The sequence below is a fragment of the Python bivittatus genome, unplaced genomic scaffold (genome assembly GCF_059951505.1).
Source record: "Python bivittatus isolate LINGU-HERP-01145 unplaced genomic scaffold, Pbiv_v1 ctg000190_np1212, whole genome shotgun sequence".
NCBI classification, from domain to species: Eukaryota; Metazoa; Chordata; class Lepidosauria; order Squamata; family Pythonidae; genus Python; species Python bivittatus.
Window position 1 is genome coordinate 4719270 of NW_028277042.1, and position 15906 is coordinate 4735175.

Consider the following 15906-nt stretch of genomic DNA (forward strand, 5'->3'; position numbering starts at 1 on the left):
ATTTGTGATGTTTTCATAAATTCTAAATAATAGGATTATAGTTAAGAAGACTATGCGCATTTTTGACACGCAATAAGCCTGAAATTATGTTAACAGTCTGATAGATTTCAGCCCAAAATGTTGAAATAATAGCAAAAGGTCAGAGAGATGACATGAGTTAATGTTCCAATTTCTGAGTTGCATCTTCAGCAGCAAAGCAGTTGCAACCAACTCTTACTAAACATTCTCCAGGATATCCAGTATATTAAGAAAACAGATATCTCCAGAATATCCAGTATACTAACAAATCCTGTTGGATTAATCTCATTGTACAATGAAAAGAGGCTACTTTCATTTTCTTGAAAGCAACTTTCCACTTACAATATTGGGATGTTCAAATGCATTATTTCCGAGGCTGCATGAATAATTAATACAAATTTCTTCCAATTCTTTCAACCCCAAAAATGGGTTACTAGTTGAAAAACCTGCCATTGTTGTTGTTTTTTTAAGAGGAAAAGTAAGGTCATTTAAAACAGAAATACAAGGTGCTCTTCTTTGCTAAAAGGGAAGGATATTTTTTATTATTTTCTTTTTTATAACTTTATAAGAACATCCTTAGCCAGGTCCCTGCAATGTGTTAAAGACTGCAATTCCCAACATTTCTCATTAGCCCTCTTTCTTTCTTCTAGGGCTCTGTTTCTTTGGGCTGCAGCTTTGCTAGTGCTAAACTGATCAAGATCTAATCAGTTCTAAATCCACTATAAATAAATGTTACCTTTTGACGAATTTGTTAGCTGGCTTTGGAAACCTTTCTTCTTTGTACTGCCCTGAGATTTACTGTTATTCTAACCAAGGGAAGACTCTAATCCACAGGGGCTGCTTGTTGTTGAAGACAGAAGATCTCTAGGGGCAGGAATTCGAATAAACCAAGAAGGACTGATGAAATCTGTTGGGTTTCCTTAGCCTTGTAAACAATATTGTGGGTTTTGTTGTGCATCAAAGAATGTCAATTTGTGATTTGGATTTTGTGATGGTTGGGTTGTTTTCTCTTTTTTGGAGAGAGAAAAAGAGAGAGAGGAGGAGAAAAGGAGAGAGAAAGAGAGAAGGAGAAAAGGAGAGAAAGAGAGAAAGAAAGAGAGAAAGAGAGAAAGAAAGAAAGAGAGAAAGAGAGAAAGAGAGAAAGAGAGAAAGAGAGAAAGAGAGAAAGAAAGAAAGAAAGAAAGAAAGAAAGAAAGAAAGAAAGAAAGAAAGAAAGAAAGAAAGAAAGATTTTTTGTAGTTGCTTAAAATATGATAAAGGAAAATTTCCAAAAGCAGGAATTGATTTAAAGCAAGTAACCATTCTGCCAGTCTGAGTCTCATTTTGGGGTTGGCTTAAAGCACAGAACAACATTGCAGCAAGGCGGAACAGACCTTCAAAACAGTAACTAAGCAAACTGTTGCTGCTTTCTGATATGGATGAGATGATATCCCTCTTTCAATTTGAAATTAGTACACTAAGGGCCAGGTGCTTGCCTTGCCATTTCAGCAAGACATTTTTGAGCACAGAAGCTAAACATTTGAAAGCCCTAAAACGATGACTCAGAATGGACTAATTGGGCCAATGCGCTTTGTGGGAACTGTCGCTTTTCTGTTCTGATAGGGGCCCAAACCCCTTGCTCATCTTTTGTTCCAAGTCAACAACAGCTGCCCAGCAGAATCTATGTGACTGACTTGCTACCTGGTTTGCTTTATCGTCCCCCCTCAGGCCTTTCTCCTCCAGCCTATGCTGCTTTTCAGACAGCAGCCACCGCAGTGATACCAGCAGAAGCGGCAATATATCCGTCACAAGCCCTCTTGCCTCCAACCAGGACTCAACAAGCCTCAGCTGCAGCTGCTGCCGCAGCCGCAGCTGCTGCCACTCCAGCTGTTACTTACTACCCTGCTCAGGCGGCTCAACTTTACATGAACTACACAGCTTACTACCCCAGGTACTACTGAATTTTGACACATATTTTTCTGAACCAGTAGCTAGTCTTTGGAAGCCAAACTCAAGCAAAGTCTTGCAACTCATTTAGATCCCTGAGAGCTTGTCCTTGAGGGTTTTGTTTTAAGTTTCTAGTCCTCACAGTTCTTGAAATGCATTCTTAAGATACTTAACATTTAAGACCGGGGGCTTCATTGGCATAATGACGTCTCTCTTTTGACCTTGATGGAAGACTGATTACTTGCTATACCACAATTCTTTTGGTTTTGTTTGTCCTTCCTTTCTATTATTATTTAGAAATTAGTCTCCTTAGTTAATGGAGCTTTACTATAATCCTTGCTTAAATCATGTTTGCTGATTCGCTTAATTGGAGGGGCCAGGGAGTAACCTGTCAGCCCCACTAGGTAGACCAGACCAGGAAATGAACTCCACAGGAAGGCTAAAATTACTTTTGTGGAGATTGGCTATAATAGCAGAATCTTGCATGTCTGATTGTGCCGTACCTCTTCCACCTTCTTATAGGTCAGTGAATTGGGAGGGTGTCTGCCTGCATCGCTTCCAAATATTATCCGTCTGTTGTGAACTTAAAATATGTTTTACCCCTCATTGTCCTAGTAACAGAGCTTGCATGTCTCCATCGAGGTCATCTTCCTTACTCTCTACAGGAGCTTGTAATAGAAAGTTAGGAAAAGCCTGCTGAGCATGGCTTTGGGACACCTTTAAAACTACTGGGTATATTTGCAGATAAGCCAAGAATTTTAGGTGCCAATATACACCCCCAAAATTGGGTTCAGCTTATCTGCAGATGGGCTTATCCAAAAGTATATATGGTAGGTTTCTCCCTCAGCTTTTTAAAAGTACCCGTATATCCCCTATATACTTGTGGATAAGCCCATCCACAGATAAGCAGACCCTCAATTTTTTAAGCAAAATACCATGAGAAAGGCACCACCTGCGGATAAGCCAATTGTGAAAATTAAAGCAAAAAATGTTGAGGCTTCCCAAAGTGGGTTGTTTCTCCATGGCCTTTACTGTGGACAGAGCTACAAGCTGAACGGACTGCTGTTCTGTGAATCCAGTCACATCCCTTTTCAATGTACTGCAAGACTCAAGTGAAGTAGGCAGCCCATAATATATATGCTTTGTATCACAGTGGGATCCCAGGTCTCAGGGGGTGAGGAGAACTGATGTTGCTGGTCGAGATCAAGACAGGGTGAAGGTTTCCCTCTGAAGAACATAAGATATGAAGCCTTTGATCAAGGATAGAATGCTGGATAAATGTGAGGCTGGGTCCTCAGCATCCTGCATTATCTGTTTCTAAGCCTCAGGTTTCCTAGCAATGTTGAAGCCCACTCCCTATGTACAACAGCCAGCATGGCCAGTGTTCAGGAATGATGGGAACCGCAGTTTTAATCCTCTTGCTTGCTTTGTCTTTGGACTGAGGCAGGTAACAAACTTGTAAATAAATACAAAGGCAGATAAATATTGTCTGAAGAACTGAAGCTTCAGCCCCAGGACTGTTTAGAGAATGATCATGTGTCATCAAGGGTCAGCTTGACCCACTTTCATGCCTTCCAAATCTTTTCTTCCACAACCAAGGCTACTGGACAGAGAAGGGATGTGCATCCTTTTCCCAGGATCACATGGGTACGCTCCACAGCTGGTGCCCAATGGAGGAAAAGCTGCATTTGGTTTAAGGAGTTGCAAGCAAGTGCTACGTGTTTGTCCGTGCGTTCTCCAAAGCCCCTTTTCACCTTCAAATCGAAGCCACAACATAGCCCTAGGATATAATTTATTTTTATGCATTTCTGTTTTGTCCTTCAGAGGGCAGAAAGTGTCCTAAGGGGGTTTACTGCAATGTTAAGAATGGAACCAGTACTTTCCGTATAATGAAAAGCTATTTTAAAAGACCAGCCCATGTACAAATTAGTAAAATCTGTTGATGGGCGGGCAAAAGAAAATGTTCAAAGTCTGTTTACAAGCAAATGCTGGAACAGCATATATGTGAGGTCATCACTGGAACAGTGAGCCCAACTAACCGGAGTCTGATGCCCTCCAGCTGTGTTGACTGCAATTTCCAGAATTCCTAGGCACCATGGCAGAGGGAGTTTTGTACACTTGCGGCCCTCACTCAGGCATTATCAATTAGCTGGAAAAGGGTTCATGGTCTGAGTGGGAAGTTCCCAAATCCCGGCTTCCTCCACCTCTGGGCTTGTAGATTTCGACACCCAGAATTCTCTAGGCCACTATGGAGTTTGCTGAGAATTCTGGGAGTTGAAATCCACACATCTGGTGGCACCCTTGTTGGGAAAGGGGCCATATATGTTTTACTGCAAGATTGTGATGGAATGTATCTACGAGAAGGAGAGTGGTGTGGGAGATCAAGGCTATCAGGAGGGAGAGGGTGTATATCAGGAAGGGGAGGAAGCAAGAGGCAACACAGTCCGCAGGGGGAGCATGAGAAGAGTAAGAAGTTCAGGGTAGCCACTCCCTAGAATCTCCCAGGGTATATCCACTAATTGCTGTAATATAGATTGTTTGGCAAGATTCTGTCTATAAGGTAGACTAAGGTAGTCTATAAGGTAGACTGCCTATAAATAAAGGAACTTTACTCAACTGGACTGTCTCATTGTTGTTCTTGGACTGGGCCTGACAAAGATAGTAGCAGTACATGCAGGTGAACAAAGTGTTGCAAATCTCAGGTTGCAGAGAGGGTCATCGTACAATAGTGTTTCTCAAGCTTGTTGGCAGCTTTAAGATGTGTGGACTTCAACAACCAGAATTCCCCAGCCATCCGGGAGTTGAAGTCCACACATCTTAAAGATGCCAACAAGCTTAAGAAACACTGCTGTAGAGAATCAGTTGCAGTTTCCATGTCTTCTGGCCCAAATGATGTGCCAATGTGTGTGAAGCAGCCCTTTGACTACCATGTTCTCTGGCTCTTTTTTCAGCCCTCCCGTGTCTCCAACCACAGTCGGCTACATCACAGCTCCGCCAGCTGCTGTTGCAGCCGCTGCCTCGGCTTCCCACACTCCAATGCTCCCTCAGGCCGGCGCACTTGTCCGGATGCAAGGACTGCCCTACAATACTGGAATGAAGGAAATCCTCAGCTTCTTCCAAGGATATCAGGTTCGTGCCAGGTTTTTATCTTGCTTCACCCTTTCATTATAAGACAATCTATCAGGACAAGCCACAGTGGGAGTTTCCCAAATCTCATTCTTTAGAGAAGCTTTTCACCATCAGAGGGAGCCACAGCCTTCTGAGAACTTCCAACATTGGAAAATTAAAACCCAACATTAAATATTCAAGGAGAAATGCATTGGGGCTCTAAACGTATAAACAAATTAACAGTACTACAAAACCTTGTTTGTGGACTAATTATGGGGAGAGGTGTCTGTTATTCAAGAATGTCTGTTGAATTAGGGAACATGCCATTTCTGTGATGATGTCATCACCCAGACTACTCAAATTAGGTTATTGGCATCATTTGACATCATTTTTGCAATGACGTTATTGCCCAAATGATGCCTTTCATCCATTTCCATCATTTAAATGGCCGTGGAAATTTGGTCCAATGCATGTGAAGTCTGTCCCAACTCTATATATGAGTAATTATTTTAACTATTAACACAGGTATGGTGTGATGATGTTGTGTAAGAGCAAAGATGGTGACCTTTTCTCTTCAAAATCATTGATTTGTGTTTTTAAAGTGCTGGATCATTTTATCTTTAAAATGATCTTTGAAACTGTGCTTTGCATCCTTGGTAGATCATTTTTTCTTGGGGACAAAATATGCATTTGTGTCTTCACCTTCATTTAATTCTTGCTGCATCCTATCCTGGTCTAGTTTTCTTCTCCATTTTGGGAGAGGGGATATCCAGTGAAGTCAGGAGGTGGGGGCTAATCACAATTGGTGGAGCAGCAGAGAAAGTAGTGGGGGCTATATCACTTTCCTGCTGTTGCTTCCTTCCTAGTCCAGCTTCCTTCTCTGTCTCCTTTCACACACACACACCCAAATTCCATCCCATAGCTGCTGAATGTGCCCAGTCCTTACTGGGTGGGTTAAATGTGTTTTAAATAATATTTTTACAAAGCTTGCGACTCTTTACTGAGCTTTCAATATCCCCCTTATACTTGATGGTGCCATTTTGGTTACAGCGTGATTCACGCTGAGAATGAGTCTACCACTTGTGCATCATCTGGCCATGCTTTGTTTGTGTCTGTGTGTGTAGCCAATAAGACAATCGCACATGGAAAGGAGAGCTAACCCTGCTAGACAAAGGACTAACTCCTTGCGTTATTTTGGGACTTGACTTCCTGAAATGGATCTTGATGTCTGCTAACTTGCTGCTTGGTCTCTCCTCTTCCGAGCAAGGACAAAACTATGAAGGATTTTTTGAGACTGCTTTCTTTTCTTGGCAGCCTTCAGATGTGTTAAAGTTGCAACTGCAGCACTTCCCAGGGGAATTTGGGAGTTGCCGTCCCAGCACATCTGGAGGTTAACAGAAAAGTCACAGTTCCCATGTCAACCTTTATTCTTGAAAGATATTTATGTACTGCTTAAAGGTGCCCTCTCGTGGCATGACCTTGTATTTACTGGTGAAGCATGTATGTTCATGGGAAAGAAATGGCTCTCGCCATGCAAAAGGGTTTCAAAGTGCATTCAAATATCTTTCTGCCTCTGCAAAATCAAGGTTGCAACCTTGCCTTGAGGTGGGTTTTCCCTGTGTGAAAAAACAATGCAAGAATCAGTCCTAGATACCATAAAAAGACTGTTACCTTGACCAATATTTAACATTGTGCCTGTAATAATCTTGTGGGTGGTGAATGCTAGCCGAAATGGAGGCAACTGAGAGCCAGTATGGTATAGTGGTGAAGGTGTTGGACTGACACCAGGGAGATCCAGGTTCAAGTCCCCCCTCAGGCACATTGCCTGACTTTGATCCAATCCCTCCTGGTCCAGTCCTTTTCTCTCAGCCCCATAGCTGGAGTGGTTCAGTATCGAAGCTTCCTGAGGGACTTGGATCAGCCCCTCTAATGGTATGTGGGAATGACCTTGGGAGACAGGAGGAAGATCCGCAGCGTAGACAATAGTCTGATAAATGAAATTGGAGTCCAAAGGAGGAAGGGTGGTGAAAGCATCTCAGAAGGGACCCTCCCTAGTTTTCAGGAGAGTAAAAGTGAGGGCTGGGAGGGGTGCTTTCAGACTTGCAAGATTCTGTTATCTAAGTTCTTCCTCCTGTCTCCCAAGGTCATTCCCACATACCATTACAGGCCCCCACTCTCAGCCTAGCCCATCTCACAGGGAAATTATTGAGGGGGCTGCTATGTACATTACCTTGAGCACCTGAAATGAAGGTGGGATGTAAATCTAATAAATTAGGGTCACTGAAAACAAGGAGTAGATATAGCCATGATGTAATCTTAGAGAGAGAGGATAAAATATAAATGAATTAATAACTGCTGTAAAGAAGATCGGAAGCCACTTCGTTCTATCTTTTTTTTCTTTTTCTTTTTCTTTTTCTTTTTCTTTCTTTTTATCTTTTTTCTTTTCTTTCTATTTACTTATCACTTTTCTTTTACTTTACTTACTTTTTTCTTTAAATTTGTATTGTTTTTACTTTGCAGAAAAACTTCTTTAATAAAAATACATTGAAAAAAAAAGAAAACAAGGAGTAGATATTTCAGTGTTTGAGGAGAACCTGATGATCTGTAGACATTCTAAGGCAGGAGGCAGTATCTGTTGCAACGTTACTAAATGTGGCCCAGATTTTAAAATATATATGCAGACATACCTAGGTAGCTGGAAGACTTAGCCAACCTTGACTGATCTCAGACAGCTAAGATCATCAGGGAAACTCAGGGCTGTAGGCTGGATTGAGACCCAAAAAAGGCAATGGCAAGCTGCTTTGGTAATTGTCCATGAAGTCACACCAAGGGATCAAAGTCCACCTGAAGGAAGACCATCTTTCTGCAAAATCTGTGTTGTCACATAAACACAATGATTGTGGCCATTTTTCATTGTTTTTATGGTTGAAAAACAGCTTTTTAAATGTTTTTACTTTTTAATTATTATGCTTTGGGCACCACCCAAAATTGGGTCAGCGTGCCCATGACTTGAAAGGGTGGTTGACTTACGTTCTACAATATGTATAAAAGGAAGAAGAAAAGAACCTCAAAGGTGCAAATTCAAATCAGCTAGCCAGCCAAAATGGTGTGTCCTCAACAATATCTACTGCAGGGAGAATGGGGAACCCCAAAATTAAGGAGAAGGAGAGGAAATGGACGGTGCATTTCCACTTCAGAACTTCACTGTCAGCAGATGCAAATGAGTCAATTTAGAATTGCCAGTGAGTCTCTCAGTTGCCCACCTTATTTGCATCCTACTGTCCTTGGAACAGTTTTTGGGGCTTCCCCATTTTTCTTTTTTTACCTTTGCATTAATATGGGCATATTAGCAGTTACTAGAAAGGGGGAAAAACAATTTGTATTTTAATAATGCATACAACTCTTGTGGCATGCATCATCTTACACATTTGTTACCCATGGTTTGTTTGTTTTTTTTTAAAAAAGGTTTGCATTACAGATTACTTTAGAAATATCAATATCTTTTGACCTAATTGGGAACAGTACTTTAGAACAGTGTTTCTCAACCTTAGCAAGGGAATTCTGGGAGTTGAAGTTCACATATCTGAGAGTCACCAGGGTTGAGAAACACTGCTTTAGAATAGCAAAACATTTTTAATTGATGTTGTCGCCCTGCAAATAATTTGAAAAGTGGCAGTAATTGGTTATTTGATAAGTAGATTTCATTTTCTTATTTCCAACCACCATTTTAGTAGATAGTTTTGTGTAACTTTCATCCTCTTTTGTTTCCTTTCCTTCCTTTGACTTTGGCATCCTTGCTTTCCTTAGGGCATTTCCACATAAAGCATTCATGTCAGATTGGAAGCAACACTGGGTATCTGTTCCTACAACAGCAGCATTGGAGAGCTGAGATTATTTCTAGCCAAGCTCCATCATAGTTCAAACTGCTAAAAAGTAGCTTTTAAAATAATAATCTCTGCCTTTATTTTCCCTCCAAGTCATCTTGCTTCACTTTTCCCCCTGGACCATGAGCTTTTGGTCCTGTAAGAACAATGGTGACTTGGTGGCTTTGCTGCTCCCCTTGAGTAGCCCAACCTAAGGGAGTAAGGGTGAAATTGACAAGAATTTTCTTAGTTTCTCCTTTTATTATAAGAAGCAAAGAGCCAGCTGGCAAAGTGCTAACTAGCATCCACATCTCCTCTTCTTCCTTTTCTGTGGAGTAGAGAATGAAGATTTTTGTTGCTGAAGCCTACAGCAACTTACAGTGGGGCAGTGATTTTCATTCGTCATTCTTAGCTTTTCAGGCCAGCAGATGTGAAAACACAGGTCTCTTTCAAAAACTTTGCAGAGTTTAGGAAATGAAAATGGACTTTCTACGGAAGGGCCCTAAACCTGTTCCCACTCCTTCTTAAATCAGCCAAAACATCAATTTTTCATTCTAGAATCTGTTGTCGAATTTGTCCTGTTGCTGTATTTCATTGAATTGTCCTCTCTTCTTTGTTCTGCAGAGTGCTATACATTTAGTGATTTCACTGCCACTGGCCTGAGTGGATGCATGGGGATTTAATTGAATGGAGGGGTGGGCAGACAGAGAACATTACCCAAGCAGTTGCTTTGCAAACCTGGCGTTTTGACATTGTAGGTCACACTGCCTTGTGTTTCAAGGGCACAGTCTGGATCCACTGCTTTGCTTGCCTCTGTGGAATAAAATTGTGAGCTAGAGTAGTACGGTGAGCATACAACGTGGCACACTTTTAGAGAAATTGTGACCAGAAAAAAAAGGAATAGAGAATTCTGAATCGTCAGACTGGCATTCCCATCACCACCATCTTCCTATTTTTCCTTTGTTATACCCAGCATGGAGGCTTGGGGTCAGACAGGGTATAAATCCTTGACACCAGTAAATGAAAAATGCCTCCAGAATGGGCTGTTTAGAACAATTCCTGGGTTGCAAAGGTGTTTTGATGGTGCTAGTTCAGACCCAACGGCTTGGCATTGGAGTGGATGGGAAGAGGCTCCTTGGAGGAATGCAGATGTAGGCAAATACAGGCCATGGTAGAAGTTATGAACTAGGCAGGGAGAATTAAGCAGAGATGGCTGCTCCCTTGGGAAAAGTTGAAGCCGATGCTGGAGAAGGGAAATAGCTGCAGGCTGTTTCTGGCCACTTTTCCTGAACTTTGTGTTTCAGGAATTCTGTTCTCAGTTCTAAATTCCGTGCTCCTCATTTGAAGGGGGGGGGGTCTTTCCACATTTTGCATTGCTTTTCATATTAGGCTACTGGTTGCTGAAATTGCTGAGCGAGTGAAGAGGGAGAAGAAATAGGAGTTTCGCTTGGGGATCAGTTGAGGAGAGGGAAGAGAGGGGAAGAGCCAAGGATATGGATGATGATGATGATGATGATGATGATGATGATGATGATGATGATGATGATGATTGACCTCTGTGTGGGATTAGAGCATTGCTTGCTGCAGACTTAGTTGAGGCAACCAGCCCAGGAAACTCTCTCCAACCAGCAAATATGTTCTGCTCCCTGACTGTCCTACCACATTATCTGGGTGAGCATCAAGAAGGCAACAAGCCATGCAGGGAGTGGCGTCAGCAAAGGGTTGGGCAACTGTGTGCCCAGTGAGGTGATCTCTGTCCTGTGTCATCTGCCCCATGCAGTGGAGCACATGGTCCTATTGTTTGTGTTGAAGCAGCTGCCAGACTGGGTCCATGGAACTGGCACATATGTATCCATATCTCCTTGTTCTTCGTCTCTGAGAGCGAGAAGTCTTAGCTCAGCCTTACAGGGAGAAAGTCAGCTTGTTCTAAAAATGTTCCGCACTCAAGCTGAGTGTGAATGGCTACTTTTCCTTGAAAATGGGTGAGGAGACCCTATTTTCAGCTGTCTTCTCTCTTTTGTCCCCACTTAAAAGGCAAATCTTGGTAGCCCCTAACTTTTTCTTTTATATTTATTTTAGACAAAAGCAATATTTCTTTCACTCTCTCAACCTCCCTTTCTTCTATTCCACCCTGTGCTGAAATAAGACCATCAGTAAGTCCTCTGCCCACTGCCTAGATATTTTATCTCCAGGGTAAGATCCCAGAGGCTGGGAAATGTATGAGAAGCTGCTCTTCACTTCATGTCTGGCTTACGGCTTCTTTGATGCATCAGTCAGACCATTGTGGAAACAGAACCTGGGCTACATGAGGCCCAGTTGAACTTAAGACAGGGTTTCTTGTATTCATCATCATACAATGGCCTGCCTCAGATGCAACAGAAAATCATGGTTTCTCAGTGAATGAGTTCTCCCGATTTCCTCCTCTGAAAGCATTTTTAATCCTGGCTTATTCTTTTAAACTTACAGTCCAACTGTGGCTTCAGATCTCCACTTCCTCTGAAACAGCAATTTGCTACAAGCTATGGGACCCAGGCCTAGGTAGCACAGACACCGTGTTGTGTTTAAAGACTGAGGCAATCATTTCCAGTCTTCTTATGGGTATGAGATGAACCTGCTCATTTGAAGCTTGTTGTAGCTGGTTTCCATGGCTTCCAGCTGTTGTCTGAGTCCCCTTGGGTTCTGAACTTCATCACCATTCAGCTTGTGTGGGAGGAACACTGGTGGTGATCTGGGCATACTTGCTGTGGTACTTTCCACTGGCTTTCCCATTTCCTTTGCTCTTCACACCCTAGTTGCATATTCCCAGAGCTTTTCTTATGCGCTGGGTAAGTCTGATGCATCAACCAACTACACTCAGATAAAACCAACTTGCTCATTCCCCTCATAGAGACATGCCTTTTAATGAATGAACTTCTTTGCAGCCCCTCTTCAAAGTCAGGTCTCGTAATGGCCAGTTGCTCGTATTAATGCTTGCTGGTTTCAGTGGCTATTCTCTCTGGAAATTTTGGGAGCTCATTCCAACATGTTTGCAAACTGCCAACTGGACTTAGCTTTGAGGCAGGTCTCCCTAACTTCCTTTCCTGATTGTAACTGTGACCCTCCCTTAAAGAAAAATGGCAAGTGCTGATGGGGGGAGGGGTGGCTTGCTGGTTCAAGACCACCTGTCCCTTCTGTTGCTGATCTTCTGTATCACACTTGTACTGTAGTATGCTCCTGATGACTACAATGGCCTCATTCAGCTCAGCGACCAAGCAAGGAGCGTGTTACAAGCACCGAAAGACTGGGTTTGCTTGTAAGTGTTTGTAACCACCAGAGAAGGTAAGCTCGGATTGGCAGAAGCGGAGTTCTTTGGTGGTGAATGGAAATGATTCTGCGGGGAGATGATTTTTTTTCCCTTTTCCTTCCTTTAAAAAACAAACCAACAAATCATTTTGCATCCTCCCTTCCTAGCTTGTGATGGGGATTTTGCTTGCTAACACTTCCTTGCTTGGGCACCTCGCATGACTCCACTAACCCAAAGGTGGTGTTGATCATCTCAATGGGGTGCATTTGTGCTTCTGGATGGAGGAGAATGTTGGGAGGTTGGATTTTGAAGTTTGCTTGGCATTCTCTTGCTCTTTGTTTTGGAAGCAAGGGTTCTTCCTTGAGCTGTCATCAGCTGCACTGGCCATTCTCCACTGGTCTTATGGTTGGTTATGGAGCAGGAAAAGCAAAATATAATCCCCTTGATTTGGGAAAGGTGGAAGAAGAAGCATAATTTAATCAGTGGACTGATTGTTCTTCCATTTGTTACAGCCCACCTGGGGCCCTCCAGAGGACTTGAGAATGTTTAAGTCTCAGCCACCATCTGCTGGGTACCAGTTTAGGAAGGATGTTGTGTGAGTTAAGACTTGGGGATTTATTCCCACCCACTTCTCCTTCCTAGAATGTAGATGTGTAGAGTAACTGCGTCTGAATGTGTAGCGTAGTGGGTGACATCTCTTGGCTGATGTGTTGACTCAACCAGTTGACCTTCTAAACATGGAGGCATAAGATTCCAGGTTTTGCAGCCAGTTCTAATGATATGCCCATGCTCCTTGACAGTGGATCACCAGCACTACCAGGATAAGAGCATGGCTGGATTCTGATCTGAAAGTTCAGCACCATCTCTCCTTTGGCAGATCTCTTTTAAAGACAGTCTTAAGAACTGAGGCTGGACCTGTTGGTCTTATGTTCACTCTTCTTCAGACCCATCCACCATAAAATGGATACCATGTGATAAAGAAAAGGGGAATCAGTGGATTCCTTAGCTGCAGCCTCTGCTGCAAAAGACAGTGTGGAACAGATCCCAAACACTCACTTCTGCTTGAAGAGCATAGTCCAAAAAGAAGTGCAATACTGGCTAAGCTGCAAGAATTCCTGTCTGTTATTCTGGAAGCCAGTTCACAAACTATACTGTCCTCGATCTTATGTCTTGATATTTGAATCCAGAAAAAAAGACCAAAGAATTCTGGGAGTTGAAGTCCACACATCTTAAAGTTGCTAAGGTTGAGAAACACTGATCTAGCTTGTCAAATTAATCTTGGAACATGCATAGTCCTGTAAGTATGGATTAGGGTTGTACTTTCCTTGAATCAAAGGACTTGGAACTCAGCTTGCTTGCTAATATGGACAGGCCATTTTACAAAACAGGAACAAAGTTTAGCATGTTTACCATGAACCCAGGCTTTGGGGTTAGTTTTTAGTTCAATGTATTGTGCCAACTCAGGAAATGGGTTAATTTGGTAGGCAGATTAAACATACAGGAATGCAACCATTGTCTCATATCGTCCTCCCAAATATGCTGATTTCAGTTCTGGGGAGATTGTTGTTGAGACCTAGAAGGGTCTTTCTGCTTTTGTGTTTTGCTAAATAATTCTGCCTTACTTGAGACTGTAGAACAGAAATTTAACCCCAGTCCTACCGTACAACTTATTTCCCTGAAAGGAAGATTACTTTTCCCAAATAGTTGGGTTTTCAATGGGAGAGATTATTTTAGATTTGCTGAGAATATAATAATGGAAAAGTATTTTGGTCTAATATTTCCTTTTGGAGGAATGAACTATAACAAATCAGCCTCCTTCCTTCCTAAAAACAATATTCATTACAGTTGGATCTCTTCTCTGCCCCTCTCAGTGCTTGTTATTTGTGGGTGTGACCTAGATTGTGTTACTAAAGCTTACGAACTGGATCGCCCATGCAAGCAATTCTAGACATTAAAGACTGAGTATCGGAATAGAAAGGCAGGATATAAATGAAATTATTATCCAGAAGAGGCTGTCAAAATTACCCAGGCTTGAAGCAGGTAGACCTGTGGCTTGTCCAAGGCAGTTAGGTGCCACCATGCCTGTGCACGGTTTCCCATGGAGTCCATGTCTGTTCTATGGCTACCATTTTTCAGAGTGGGATCTATAAGTTCTGCACCGTGGTCCCCTCAGCCTCCATTTTAATTTCCAACAATACTCTAGAGTAAACATCTGGCAGGTAAACCTGAGAAGGGCCTGCCCTCAGAGGTGGAACACAGGAGGGTTTTCTCAGTTCTTCTCAGAAGATCCATACTAGCCAGAGAGGGGTCCATCTGTTGCCTTTTAAGGGTTTGGAGCTTCAACTCCCCTTGGCCTTGGCCACCCTGCATAAGGGCTCTTGGTTTGCCATCACATCATCTGTACTGAGTGAGCCTCTCAAGGGAGTGTCGGTCACCTTCTCAGTCTTCTGCAGGGATGAGAAGGTGAGATGACGCATGGGAACCATCTCCTTCATCTCTTGCTCTGTCTCCACCTGTGCCCAGCTGCCTTTTGATCCTCTCCCTCCGTTGTTGCAGCTCCATGCAGACTCCATCCTTCCGCTTTTCAACTTCAGTGGTCAGCCTAGTGGAGAAGCTCTGGTCACTTTTCCCAGCTTGGACTCCGCCAAGAAAGCTGTGGCTGAGCGAAATGGATGCCTCATGGGAGGCCACTGTGTGGACCTCTGCCTTATCTAGACCCCCCGTGGACCTGTGTGTGGGGAACAAGAACAAAGCTCCTCTTCCTCTCAAAAGCAGCCATGTCTTCCCTCTCCAACAGCCTTCTCCTCCCGGCGGACAGAGCCACCATCTTCCTAAAGCAGATCAGCCAGGGGAAAAGGGGGGACACCCCATTCTCCAAACAACCAAATGCGATTCTAGGCATGATTAATTTCACAAATATTATCAAGACAAACTCTAATCAACTGAAATATGGAAGTGCTGTAGACTTAGTATGTATGTATATATATATATGTTTGTGTATGTATATATATATATATATATATATATATATATATATATATATATATATATAAATAAAATAAAATTTTACATTAACCATTTGGAGAGAAAAATGTTTTATTTTAAATACAAACTTGCCAAACGTCTCTCTCTCGTTTGGAGTGGGAGGGAATGCCATCTCATCAAAAGACGAGAATCTTTTTTTTTTTCCCTAAAAGGTGGCAAATTGAATTATATAATCCTGTTCCCTTTCCTTACTTAAAAAGAAAAAAAAAGTTATGTCCAAATGAAATAACAGAATAAGCTTTTCAGTTTTTGTTTTAATATGCATTTTGTGAGGTAGAACCTAAGTAAGCAAAGCCATATCCTTCTAATTTCCAAACTGCCAACCTGTAAACTAAAGAAACGTAGAACTTTAAAAATCTCGCTAGGACAATGACAGCACATAAATACTGAGGACTAGTAAATTATGTATGTTGTTTTATTTAAACATCATAGCTCTCAGATACTGTATTAATTTTTTTGCTCTAGTTCACATGCATGCCATTTTGTTTACAATATTCATTTGTATATTATGATGCAGCAAAGAAGTTGAAATCTAAGTCTAATTAGTGCATGTTTTTTTTTAAAAAATGTATGTATATACATGTTCAAAGAACATAGTTTTATGTTGTGTAGTGTGTGCCGAAACATCTGTTGTACAAGCACTAAGTGATTTTGGTTTTAACC

At 42.1% G+C, this 15906-nt stretch overlaps 1 protein-coding gene across 5 annotated transcripts in view; it reads left to right on the forward strand.

The window, feature by feature from the left end:
• ESRP2 (epithelial splicing regulatory protein 2) overlaps nt 1-15183 on the forward strand; it is a 57288-nt gene extending 42105 nt beyond the window's left edge. For 3 of the 5 annotated variants that reach the window (XM_088135974.1, XM_088135975.1, XM_088135972.1), the window contains 4 exons: nt 1726-1948; nt 4896-5073; nt 12122-12233; nt 14755-14855. In XM_088135974.1, coding sequence (XP_087992100.1) covers nt 1726-1948; nt 4896-5073; nt 12122-12211 — 491 coding nt within the window. In that variant the 3' untranslated portion in view covers nt 12212-12233; nt 14755-14855. Of the gene's footprint in view, nt 1-1725; nt 1949-4895; nt 5074-12121; nt 12234-12998; nt 14676-14754 lie in introns of those variants that run through there. The other 2 variants (XM_088135973.1, XM_088135976.1) reach the window with 2 other exon arrangements.
• The last annotated feature ends 723 nt before the right edge of the window (nt 15184-15906 follow it).